Here is a 9,828-nt window from a genome sequence, read left to right as displayed (position 1 = left end):
AAATCATGGTCCCCTAAAAAAAAAAAAAAAAAACCATGATCCTTGAAAAATCGTTCAAAACTTGTTATTGGGCCCAAGAGGGCACGGTCAAAAACTCAAAACCCTTCGTTGGTCAACATTCTTCTCTCCTCCCTCTCTGAGCATCTCAGAAACGCAGAATTCTCCGCTGCTGCACCACCACCACACCACCGTCTCTAGTGAGCTGAGCAACACCCACCAGGTAAGCAGCATAACAACACACTCTCAGTCTTATAAAACCCTGATTTTGTTTGATTAGGGTTTTTCAAAAGGAAAGATCATAACAATACCCAATTAAGCAGAATTGATACTTATTAGGGTTTAATGGAGGATCAGGGTGAGGGTTTAACGAAGTTTAAAGGTATAAGAAAACGTAAATCGGGTAAATGGGTGTCTGAAATTCGAATACCAAAATGTAAAGAACGAATTTGGTTAGGTACTCATGATACACCGGAGAAGGCAGCTAGAGCTTTTGATGTTGCACTCTTTTGTTTACGTGGTCGAGGAGCTACTACATTTAATTTCCCAGATAATCTTCCGAATATTGTAGTTTTCAACTCGCTGACTCGAGCTGAAATTCAAAAAATTGCTGCTAAGTACGCCGATGGAGAAGTAGAAGAACAACACAAGGAAGAAGTAGAACAACAACAACACAAGGAAGAAGAAGAACAGGACATGACTATTAATCATAATAGTATTAGGAGTAACAATGATAAAATAGATTGGGATTTTATGGACTGCCTGTTATCGGTTCCTGAGGGTATGGGTAATGCGTTGAGTGCGGCTGATTTCGGTGTTAATGGTTGTGATGTCTAGTTCATTGTTAGTTTCACATGTAGTCCTAATGGTCAGTATGATTCAAAGTACTGCTGTCTAGTTCATTAGCTGAAACTATAGTTAAGATTTGCTGGTTTATTTATTATGTCATATGCCTCAGACAAAATGTTATTGTAGGATTTACTTTTTTTATTCCGTAGGAAGCCTTATGCGGATTAAACTGTATGTAATTATATGACATATATATATGGTTGGTATGAAAATCTTATTACTTATTTTCTCCTAGATGATTTAATGATCTTTAGCATTGGTCACCTTGAACCACTGCATTTCTCGTTGCATGTGAACCGAGACCGAATTTAGTTGAGGGGAAGGTGCTATATCAGCAGCGTAGTGTAAAATGCTGTTACCGCTTTCCTCAGTTCTGGAATTCAATTCATTCATGTCCTTGTCACTCTTTTTGCTTATGGAATTGAATTTTATTTTTTCTTGCTCTGGTAGCAATTAGTACAACTGTTTATCTCTCCACATTGGACTTAACTTAAATACGCAAGGACACTGCTTGATAACTTCAGGTGTCCCGTTTGTTCATAATGCTTCATTTGTTACAAACATTTCTAATATTTGATTTTCATCGTATGATTTGTATCTATAAGAATGCTCACATTCTACACACCAGTTTAGAAGCTCAATTGTTTACCAAGCACTTCTACAACGCGTTTGGTTCGGGGTAATTGCAGGGTCAGGGATTCAAGGGAATCCATCCAATTTTCCTAACCAAACAAGTTTCACCGGCTTAGAATTGAATTCCCCCTAATACCCTGTTTTCGATTGCACCGGTTGAGGAGTGCATTGAATCCAATTCCAGAGAATTGAAAGTTATTTCTCTCGGAAATGAAAAAGTTATTCTTGTTATCAAAACTCGAACAGGCCTTACATCTTGGTTGCAAGTGACTGTGATTTGTGCCTCAGTTCTCTTTCTTTAGATTTCTTGTATGTGGGTATTGACAATGAGTTTTAGGAGGTGTAGTAATTGAAAGTGAGACACTATTTGTGCTCTGAGCTGCACTACCGTATGGGTTGCTTTGTTAAACGAGTGAATCTACTGTCTGAAAAGAGAAAAACTCAAAGAAGAGGTAGAAGAAGAAAGAAACAGGGAAATCCATGGGAAACCAAGAAATCCCCGAAGATTCCAGCGAACGTAAGTGGTTTTCTCTTCCACGGTTTTAACTTTTAACTTTGTTGTTTTTCAATTTGTCTTGTTTTGTGGAGTTTCAGCATCTTTTCTAATTGATTTCTAATTGAGTCTGAGAAACTAGTCTGGCAGTGTTGGTTTTCTCTTATACGGTTTCAGGTTTAGGTCTCTTTAACAAATATTGATTTTTTGTGTGTTATTGTGTGCAGGCTGTCCAGGTCCACAATCAGACTCAGCTTTTCTAGCTGATTCTTGTGCTGGATGCCCTAATAAAAATTTGTGCTAGTGCTCCTAAAGGACCTGACCCGGTAACTAACTCTTCACCTCTCTTCTTTTTGCCTTTTTTTTTACCACGATTTGTGCAAGTATGGAAGTTATTGATTAGGGCCTGAATTTGGAATTTGCATTATTAAAGAGTATAAGTGATAAAGAAATAGGGAAACAGTAAGCTATTCATAACTTAGGTTAGGATTTGTAAACTGGAGGTATTTCTTTATTCTCTCTGTCCAAAATATTCACCTTCTCCATCTTTTTTTCTCCTCCAAGTCCAACATATAGTCTGAGACTCTGAGCAGGTCAGCTTCACGATTTCTAGTGTTCATATTGATGGAATCCCTGTCTATTAACTCAACAAAAAACAATTATTTTATTATAAATATGGTTTAGTTTCTGGAAAAGAAGAAGGAAAATAAGTAGGTTTACTTGGATCAGAATTAGGGTATTGTCAAAGTTGCTTAGATGTCTGGAACACAGCTCTTAAATTGAGCCTAATTGTTTTTCATCTAGGATTCAGAAGAATATTAAACAGATAAAATGAATCGATCAAAACATCCTGACAATGAGAGTGTTCAAGATATGATGGATGCTTTGAGATTGAAATTTAAAGTTACTTCAGCTACATTGTATGAAATTAGTGGAGCATGGAAAGAGCCTTGATTTTTGAAGAGGAGACTATCGGTTTCTTCTGTATGCTATAATTTGGCTTTATATTGTATCACTGTATTTGTCCAGTTGATTGAATGATTGATGTTGGTGTGTTCTTGGGTTTGTCCTTGTGGGATCGAAAACTATGAATTTAATTTATCAAATTTATGCTGTTTGTAGTAGCTGCTGTCAAAAATTAGTAGCTGATGTCAAAAATTAATATGAATTTCTGATTATTTTAGGTTAATTTGTTTCATGATTTTCCTAGTAGTCGATTTGACCAAATAGCGGCACACCATTATTGAGAAGTTCAAGTTGTGGAATCGACTGCGTAAAATTATCCTCAGTTTTTTTCTGGTTGGTGGTTATTATTGTCCGCGCTTTGTTTGGTTAGCCTTATCATGTTACAAGACTACATCATCTCTTTTCTGTAGTTCGTGGAGTTGGAAACAAGAGAAATGTTGAAATTGGTGCTTGTTGTTGCAATAGGGTAGTGCTAGAGTCATTTGAAAGCTACAAAACTATACTGAAAGTTGGCTGTTACTAACAAATTTTAAAGATGATCTAGGAAATATACTAGTCAATTACCAAACAAGTAACAAAATTTGGTTGAAAGTCTTTTTCTTTTATGCTTGCCTGTTTAGATGTCTGTGGAAGCAGCACCAAATTTCTCGGTGATGCAGAAAACTTTATATAGACAATAATTTGAAAAGGAGGTGTTAAAGAAATATGGTTGTTGTCCAAGTGGTTTTTGCTTAAGAATACTTTGGCTCATTGGCTGGCATAGCAGGTTAGGTCAAAATTGGCTACATTTGACAAAAAAGCCAAACTTACCCTTCAAAGAACCTCTTAAATTTTGTACAGATTCTTTAGGGAAATTAAAATTTGAATCTGCTTTTTTTACAAACTCCTTGAAAGAGTGTTAATCTGACATTCTCATTCTTTATGTGTTATTGTGCACACTCCTTGAAAGAGTGTTAATCTGACGTTCTCATTTGAAAAAAATAACTTATTCGTTCATAGTGTGAATGGATTGGAAAGTGTCACCATTGCATCACTTTTGGACAATTAGCGGTCGCTAGTTTTAAATGTGTGTCATTCAGGAGTCCTAAATGATTGAGACCCCATACAATTAATGTTAGATTTATGAATAATTTTGTAAATTAGTAACCAAATCATGTTAGATTTAAGAATATTAATGAACATATATACTTGGTTCTTTGAAGCTTTTTGAACTCTTTGTTCATTATTAGAAAAAACATATTTTTGAAGCTTCGATTAGAAAGTGTTTGATGGAACTGTATCACTTATATAGTCACTTGTTAGAAGCTTTAGTAGTTTTCGAACTTTGGCATAATCAGTGTTCTCTACGGATATTACTATACCAATTTCATAATAAGTGAAGAATATTGGTTGTGAAAATGGTATAGTAAAATCAGTTGAGAAGACGGATTATGCTAAAGTTCGAGACACTATTAGGGGTTTTAGTAAGCTCTGTCTGCACTTTGTTCAGGTAACTATATAAGTAACACAAATCTGTCCAACACTTTTTAATCGAGGCGTTAAAAGAACACGTTTTTGCTAATGTTTTTTGTTGGTTCAGAAAGAAGAACAAAGAGTTCAAAAAGCTTCAAAGAACAAGGTATATGTCTTTATAATTATGCTTAAATCTAACATGGATTGGTTACCAGTTTTACACAATTTATTCTTAAATCTAACATTAAAACTTGGGACTGCCTAACTGTCCAAGAATCTGTTCCATTTGAGGGTCTCATCTTCTAATGCAGCAGCTTCATATACTGTTTCTGGCAGTGGCAGGTACTTACAGCATTTGTATCCTTTCCGTACATACCCATCTGTAATTAATTAGAATGTACCCTCTTCTGTTCTTGCTTCCTTCTGTAATAAACTCCTGTTTATCCAATCAACAGAAACATCTTTATGCATATAGAATCAGTTTAAACATGGAATAGATAGAAGAGCTATGACTGTCCTGCTTTGAAGCTTTATGATGCACTTGTCTGTAGAATTGCATTTGATTAAAACAGCAGGATAGCATTTGGCAACAATGGGAAGTCTTCTAATAACTTTTTGTTGGCAACCTTCATATAATTCACTCTTTCGTTTCTATGGGCATGATTTAAAACATATTCAGAAGTATTTGTTCTTAATTTTTTATCGTCGTTGAAGTACTAATGATTTTCCACATAAAATCTTGCAGAGAGAGCGGCAGTTTGTGTGCAGGAAAACGGGTAGTTTCAAATCAGATTCAGCAAGTCTGTTTCGGTCACAGCTTTTTTAAACAAGAGAGTACCTTGGTTTGCATCCTCAAGAAAATTACTCCCTGACTTTGTACATAGCTGCAACTAGCTTGCCAAGGAAGGAGTAAAGTTTAGTTAGAGAAGAAGTGAATCTAGATTGAACTTGTCAGATATACTACAAATTTTGCTAAGCTTTTGCTGGATGTAATATTTGTTTGCCCAAGCTATAAGGGCAGTTTCTAGTTAGGTGGCCCTTTAACTGGAGGACCTGTCTGATTGTATTGGTTATAATTTAGTTCAATAAAGAAAATTTTGACAGAGCAAAAAAAGGAACAACCCAGTGGGTTGATAACTATAAAGTGCCCATCTTCACTAACATAGCTGCTGTTAGTAGAATCTCAAAACGGACGGGCGAGGAGGGGCTCCCTTCTGTTCAAGTAATGGCACTTGCCCACGGTTGAGGACATCATTGAGGCGGCCTGCATTTTGTCGGGACCAAGCAAATTCACAACTGATCAACATGGAGTCGAGCGGCTCACAGTTGAAGAGGGGATTTGACTGTAGGAAGGGTTATGACAGATTTTTCACAGGAAAAAATCATTATTGAAAGTTACTCCAGATTAAACTTGACTACATGATAAACTTTTGAAAGCAATTAGCTGTTCCATATGACCGTGACCCAAATTTTGGTCACTGATTCAGATTTTGAGTAATCTTTTATGGTCATAATCAGGGTTGTCATCAATTCATGTTATGAATAAGATAATTGTGTCCTAATCAAATTTAAGTTTCTTGTTCTAAATATTGCAGACACCAAGATAATCAAATTAGGAATTTTTACATATCTCACACCTATTTGGTCCAAGGCATTCGGCGGTTCACTGGTCTAAAATGGTTCAAACTGAAAATACATGCACCTGTGGTCCTGGTCCATTGTATTTACAGATACCAGAGCCTAGTAAATGCTCAAATGCAACTAATGCAGAGTAGTACTACAGAAATAGTAAAATGGATATTAGTATGATACAGAAGATGGTTGGAATTGGGATAGGCAAGGGATGCTAATACTGGCTCATGTGCCAGCATGCAACAGTGGTCCCTTGAATAATTTTTGTTTGAGTTGTTGGTTATTAATGGCAGTGGAGCCTCGTGAAACCGGAGGACCACACGCCAAACTGATCCAAATGCAGAGAAACAGAGTTTTCTTTTGTGTTGATGCAAATACAGCTTGTCGCGTAACTTTGGCTAATCCAATATGCAAAATTCGTATGACAGGCCAAGAAGTGGTCAGCTGAAATATGCAAGAATTCTTATGATATGAGCAACAAACAAAGTAGGGTTTCACAGTCGGATGACTTCACTGTTATCTAAAACATTTTGCAGATACTGAACCTATGTGAAGAACCTCTTTGGTGGTACGTGGTGGCACCTCATTTTGATTATCTACTTTCACTACTGTGTTCTGCAGGAGGCTGTGTCACCATATTTCTTGCTGCAGAGTTTACAACCTATACACACAGCTAATGTGATATAACTTGAAACTATAAATTCTAAGTCTGAAAATTTCACAGGTAATGTGATATAACTTGAAACTATGAATTCTAAGTCTGAAAATTTCAGATATCTCATGTTCACGTAATCTGTAAAGCGGGGAAAATAATCTGCATGCTGGTTTAAAGGAATTCTAACAAATGTAAGTTTGCATGTCACAATCAACAATCACAGAGCTAACCGATAAATAATTTGGGCCAAATTATGAAATGTAAAGTAGAAGCAAAGAATAAAAATAAGAGAATCAACGATCACAGAGGACAAATCTAAGCAATGCATTAATGAAATTCAATGTTATATACATCAGAGTAGGAAAAGGAAACAAAGGGCACACACAGACAGAAGAAGGATTGTTAAACCCCAAAGCCGAAGAGAGAAAGTGATTTACTTTTTATTCACTCTTCAGACAGCTCAAGCAATCCATAACTCACACAAACAGACACCCATTATTTTGCATGCTAAAAGTCCATAGAAAATGGGCTAACAAAAAATTAATGATCTTACAGGTGATAGCTCGAGGAAATTCTCCTCTTTAACTTTCTCCAATAGCTTCTCCACACCAACAACCACAGATAGGGATGAGGCAAGTCGAGCACAATCCAAGCCAAAATACGCAGTTCTTTTTCTGACTAGCAGAAATAACACCCTCTTGTAACCTAATTTCATATACCATACCTAAGAGAAACTTCAATACCACAAGATGATACTACTCGGGCTTGTCTTCCACAAAATGCACATGCAATTGCCTTTGCAAACCTCACAACCAGCTTATAGACAATCAATAACAACCTGGGTACGACTATCATTTATATCAAAGCTTATCCTTACCAGGAGGCAAAAGAGCTCATCAAGTCCCCATATGATGACCCATCGGCTCCAACCAGAACATCTACTTAGCAATCGAATAAACTGTGGCCGTAGTAATCCGTAGCCAAATAGGACCCTAAAATTCCAAGTTTCAGCATCACCAAATCACTTCAATAAGAAACCCATTCAAATTGCACAAGCCCCAATCAATTCAAACTCCCTTGATAACGCAAACCGAGTAGAACGAACCCACTAGACCGAACTTTCATGTTTCTTCGCCAAACCTTCTTATCAACAATGCATTCAAATTGCACAAGACCCATTGCTCAATTCCCTGACTGATCACTGTGGTAGTAAATAGAAGCAAAGCTGCAATCTTTCCCTTGAAAGATTAGAGCCACAAAATGAAACCAAATATGACGAAAGAACTATCCTAATTCCACTCTTCGTCTATGAATATGTAACTATACTAAACAAGACCCCTAATAATTTCCACATACTAGTGATGACAAAATGAAGTGATCACACTTTGCACAATCCTTGATAAAATTTCTTCACTCCAAAAAAATTTGTTAAACCCTAAAAAATCTTCACACAAAAAGCAAACCCACAAGACCAAAATACAAAAAAAAAAAGGATGAAACATTATCTATGAATCAATCAATTAGGTTCATCTTCTCTTCTGACAGAATTAGGGGAATTACCAGATAATGAAGCAAGTAAATTCAAATGCCCTTGTGTAAGATAATTCCCCATTCTACCAGCGCCAGAAGCAGCAGAACCACCTTCACCACCACCACCACCCCCACCAGCACCCCCACCAATAGATTGTTGAAGAAACCTACCAGAAATCAACTGCTGTGATGAACCAGCCATGGCCATTGACATTGGCATAGGTGTGACAGCCATAGGCATAGGCAAAACCATTTCTGGTCCCCCAGAAAAACTCCATACTTGACCAAAATCAGGTCTTGCTGGTACAGCCCAAAACCCACCACCACCACCCACACCCCCAATTCCACCACCACCACCACCACCAGGACCCACCCCAGAATTCCCATCACCGCCACCCCCATCAGCATCATCAGAACCGTCAGTTCTCAAACGTTTACCTAACAGAAACGGAGCAGGACTCATAATCTGACCCGCCGGTTTCTGATCAATCGAACTTGAAGTAGTAGAACACGACAGTGATCCTCCTCCACCACCTCTCGCCGAAGATACAGAAATAGAAGAGAAATTGGCGGGAGTAGTACCAGTACCAGTAGCAGCAATAATTGACGGTTCAGCAGCTCTTAATAACCATTCAATCGTTTGACCATCAGATTTATGACCTAATTCACGAGTTAACTGAAACACTCTTGCAGCGCAAATAATCGGCATACGAATTCTCCTCCCTCTTCCGTCTACTTTGCTGTGTCGATCTTTTGCCGGTGGCTTCTTCACCGCCAAAGCCCCACTTCCGTTCTGTGGTTGTCTCTGTGGGTCCGTTAGAGCGCCGTTATTGTTACTCGTGCCGCCGTCAGACATGGTGGTTTTGATTTTGATTTTGATTTTTCTCTTCTTCTTCTTCTTTGAGACTCTTTGGGTGGTGCCTACACAGTGGGGTGAGGAGGAGGAAGGAGGATGTTGATGAAGGAGAGGAGGAGGAGAAGAGTAGTTTTGCTAACGTGAGCTGGTGTGCTCTTCTTTGAGTTTGTGATGGGAAGTGGAGAGTGCTAACTTGAGCTGCTGAAGAGAGAGAAGGACTAATGATTGAGGCGGGAAGAGACAGACAGAAAGAAGGGGGCACATGGGGTAGTGGGACCCACTTAACAAAGAAAAAAAAAAGAGAGAAAAAGAGGAAAAAACCTACTCCCTTGACTTCATTGACTAGGTAATTACAAATGTCAAACAGTTTTGACTAGTCGACACTCCGGCGAGCCGGGGACGTTGAGATCATTACAGTGACCCTGATTATCCAAACTTTGACCTCATACCTTGATCAAGGAGGCTGTTGCAAAATTTGAAGCAAAAATACCGAAGTAGTTTTCAGAAGTTGGACATAAAAACATTCCGTCTTTGTTTTTAGAAATTATTCTGAAATTTAGTTCAGAACTTTTTTTATGAAGACTATTATTGGGGCGTCACATTTCATTAGAGGGGCGTCATCTAATAGGACAAAAACGGGTCACCCATAAGTAATATCAAAAATCCTTTATTTCAAATAATTTTATAATGACTAAACAACTCTTATTTAGTTAATTTTAATTTAATTTAATTTAATTAGATAAAAATTAAATTAATGAATTTTGT

At 37.5% G+C, this 9,828-nt stretch overlaps 2 protein-coding genes across 2 annotated transcripts; one reads left to right on the top strand and one right to left on the bottom strand.

The window, feature by feature from the left end:
* Positions 1 to 342: 342 nt before the first annotated feature.
* LOC113280642 (ethylene-responsive transcription factor ERF018-like) lies at positions 343 to 834 on the top strand. The gene has a single exon (XM_026529242.1). The coding sequence runs from the start codon at positions 343 to 345 to the stop codon at positions 832 to 834; it is 492 nt and encodes a 163-aa protein (XP_026385027.1).
* A 6,143-nt stretch (positions 835 to 6,977) lies between these two features.
* Positions 6,978 to 9,273, bottom strand: LOC113284445 (transcription factor TCP21-like). The gene has a single exon (XM_026533903.1). The coding sequence runs from the start codon at positions 9,061 to 9,063 to the stop codon at positions 8,194 to 8,196; it is 870 nt and encodes a 289-aa protein (XP_026389688.1). The 5' UTR covers positions 9,064 to 9,273; the 3' UTR covers positions 6,978 to 8,193.
* Between the last annotated feature and the right edge of the window lie 555 nt (positions 9,274 to 9,828).

The sequence above is a fragment of the Papaver somniferum genome, chromosome 5 (genome assembly GCF_003573695.1).
Source record: "Papaver somniferum cultivar HN1 chromosome 5, ASM357369v1, whole genome shotgun sequence".
NCBI classification, from domain to species: domain Eukaryota; kingdom Viridiplantae; phylum Streptophyta; class Magnoliopsida; order Ranunculales; family Papaveraceae; genus Papaver; species Papaver somniferum.
Note: the sequence above shows the minus strand (reverse complement) of the source record. Positions and strands in the feature narration are given on the sequence as shown.

Coding starts and splice junctions, on each gene's coding strand:
- LOC113280642 (XM_026529242.1), top strand. CDS start 343: ATGGAGGATCAGGGTGAGGGTTTAACGAAGTTTAAAGGTATAAGAAAA.
- LOC113284445 (XM_026533903.1), bottom strand. CDS start 9,063: ATGTCTGACGGCGGCACGAGTAACAATAACGGCGCTCTAACGGACCCA.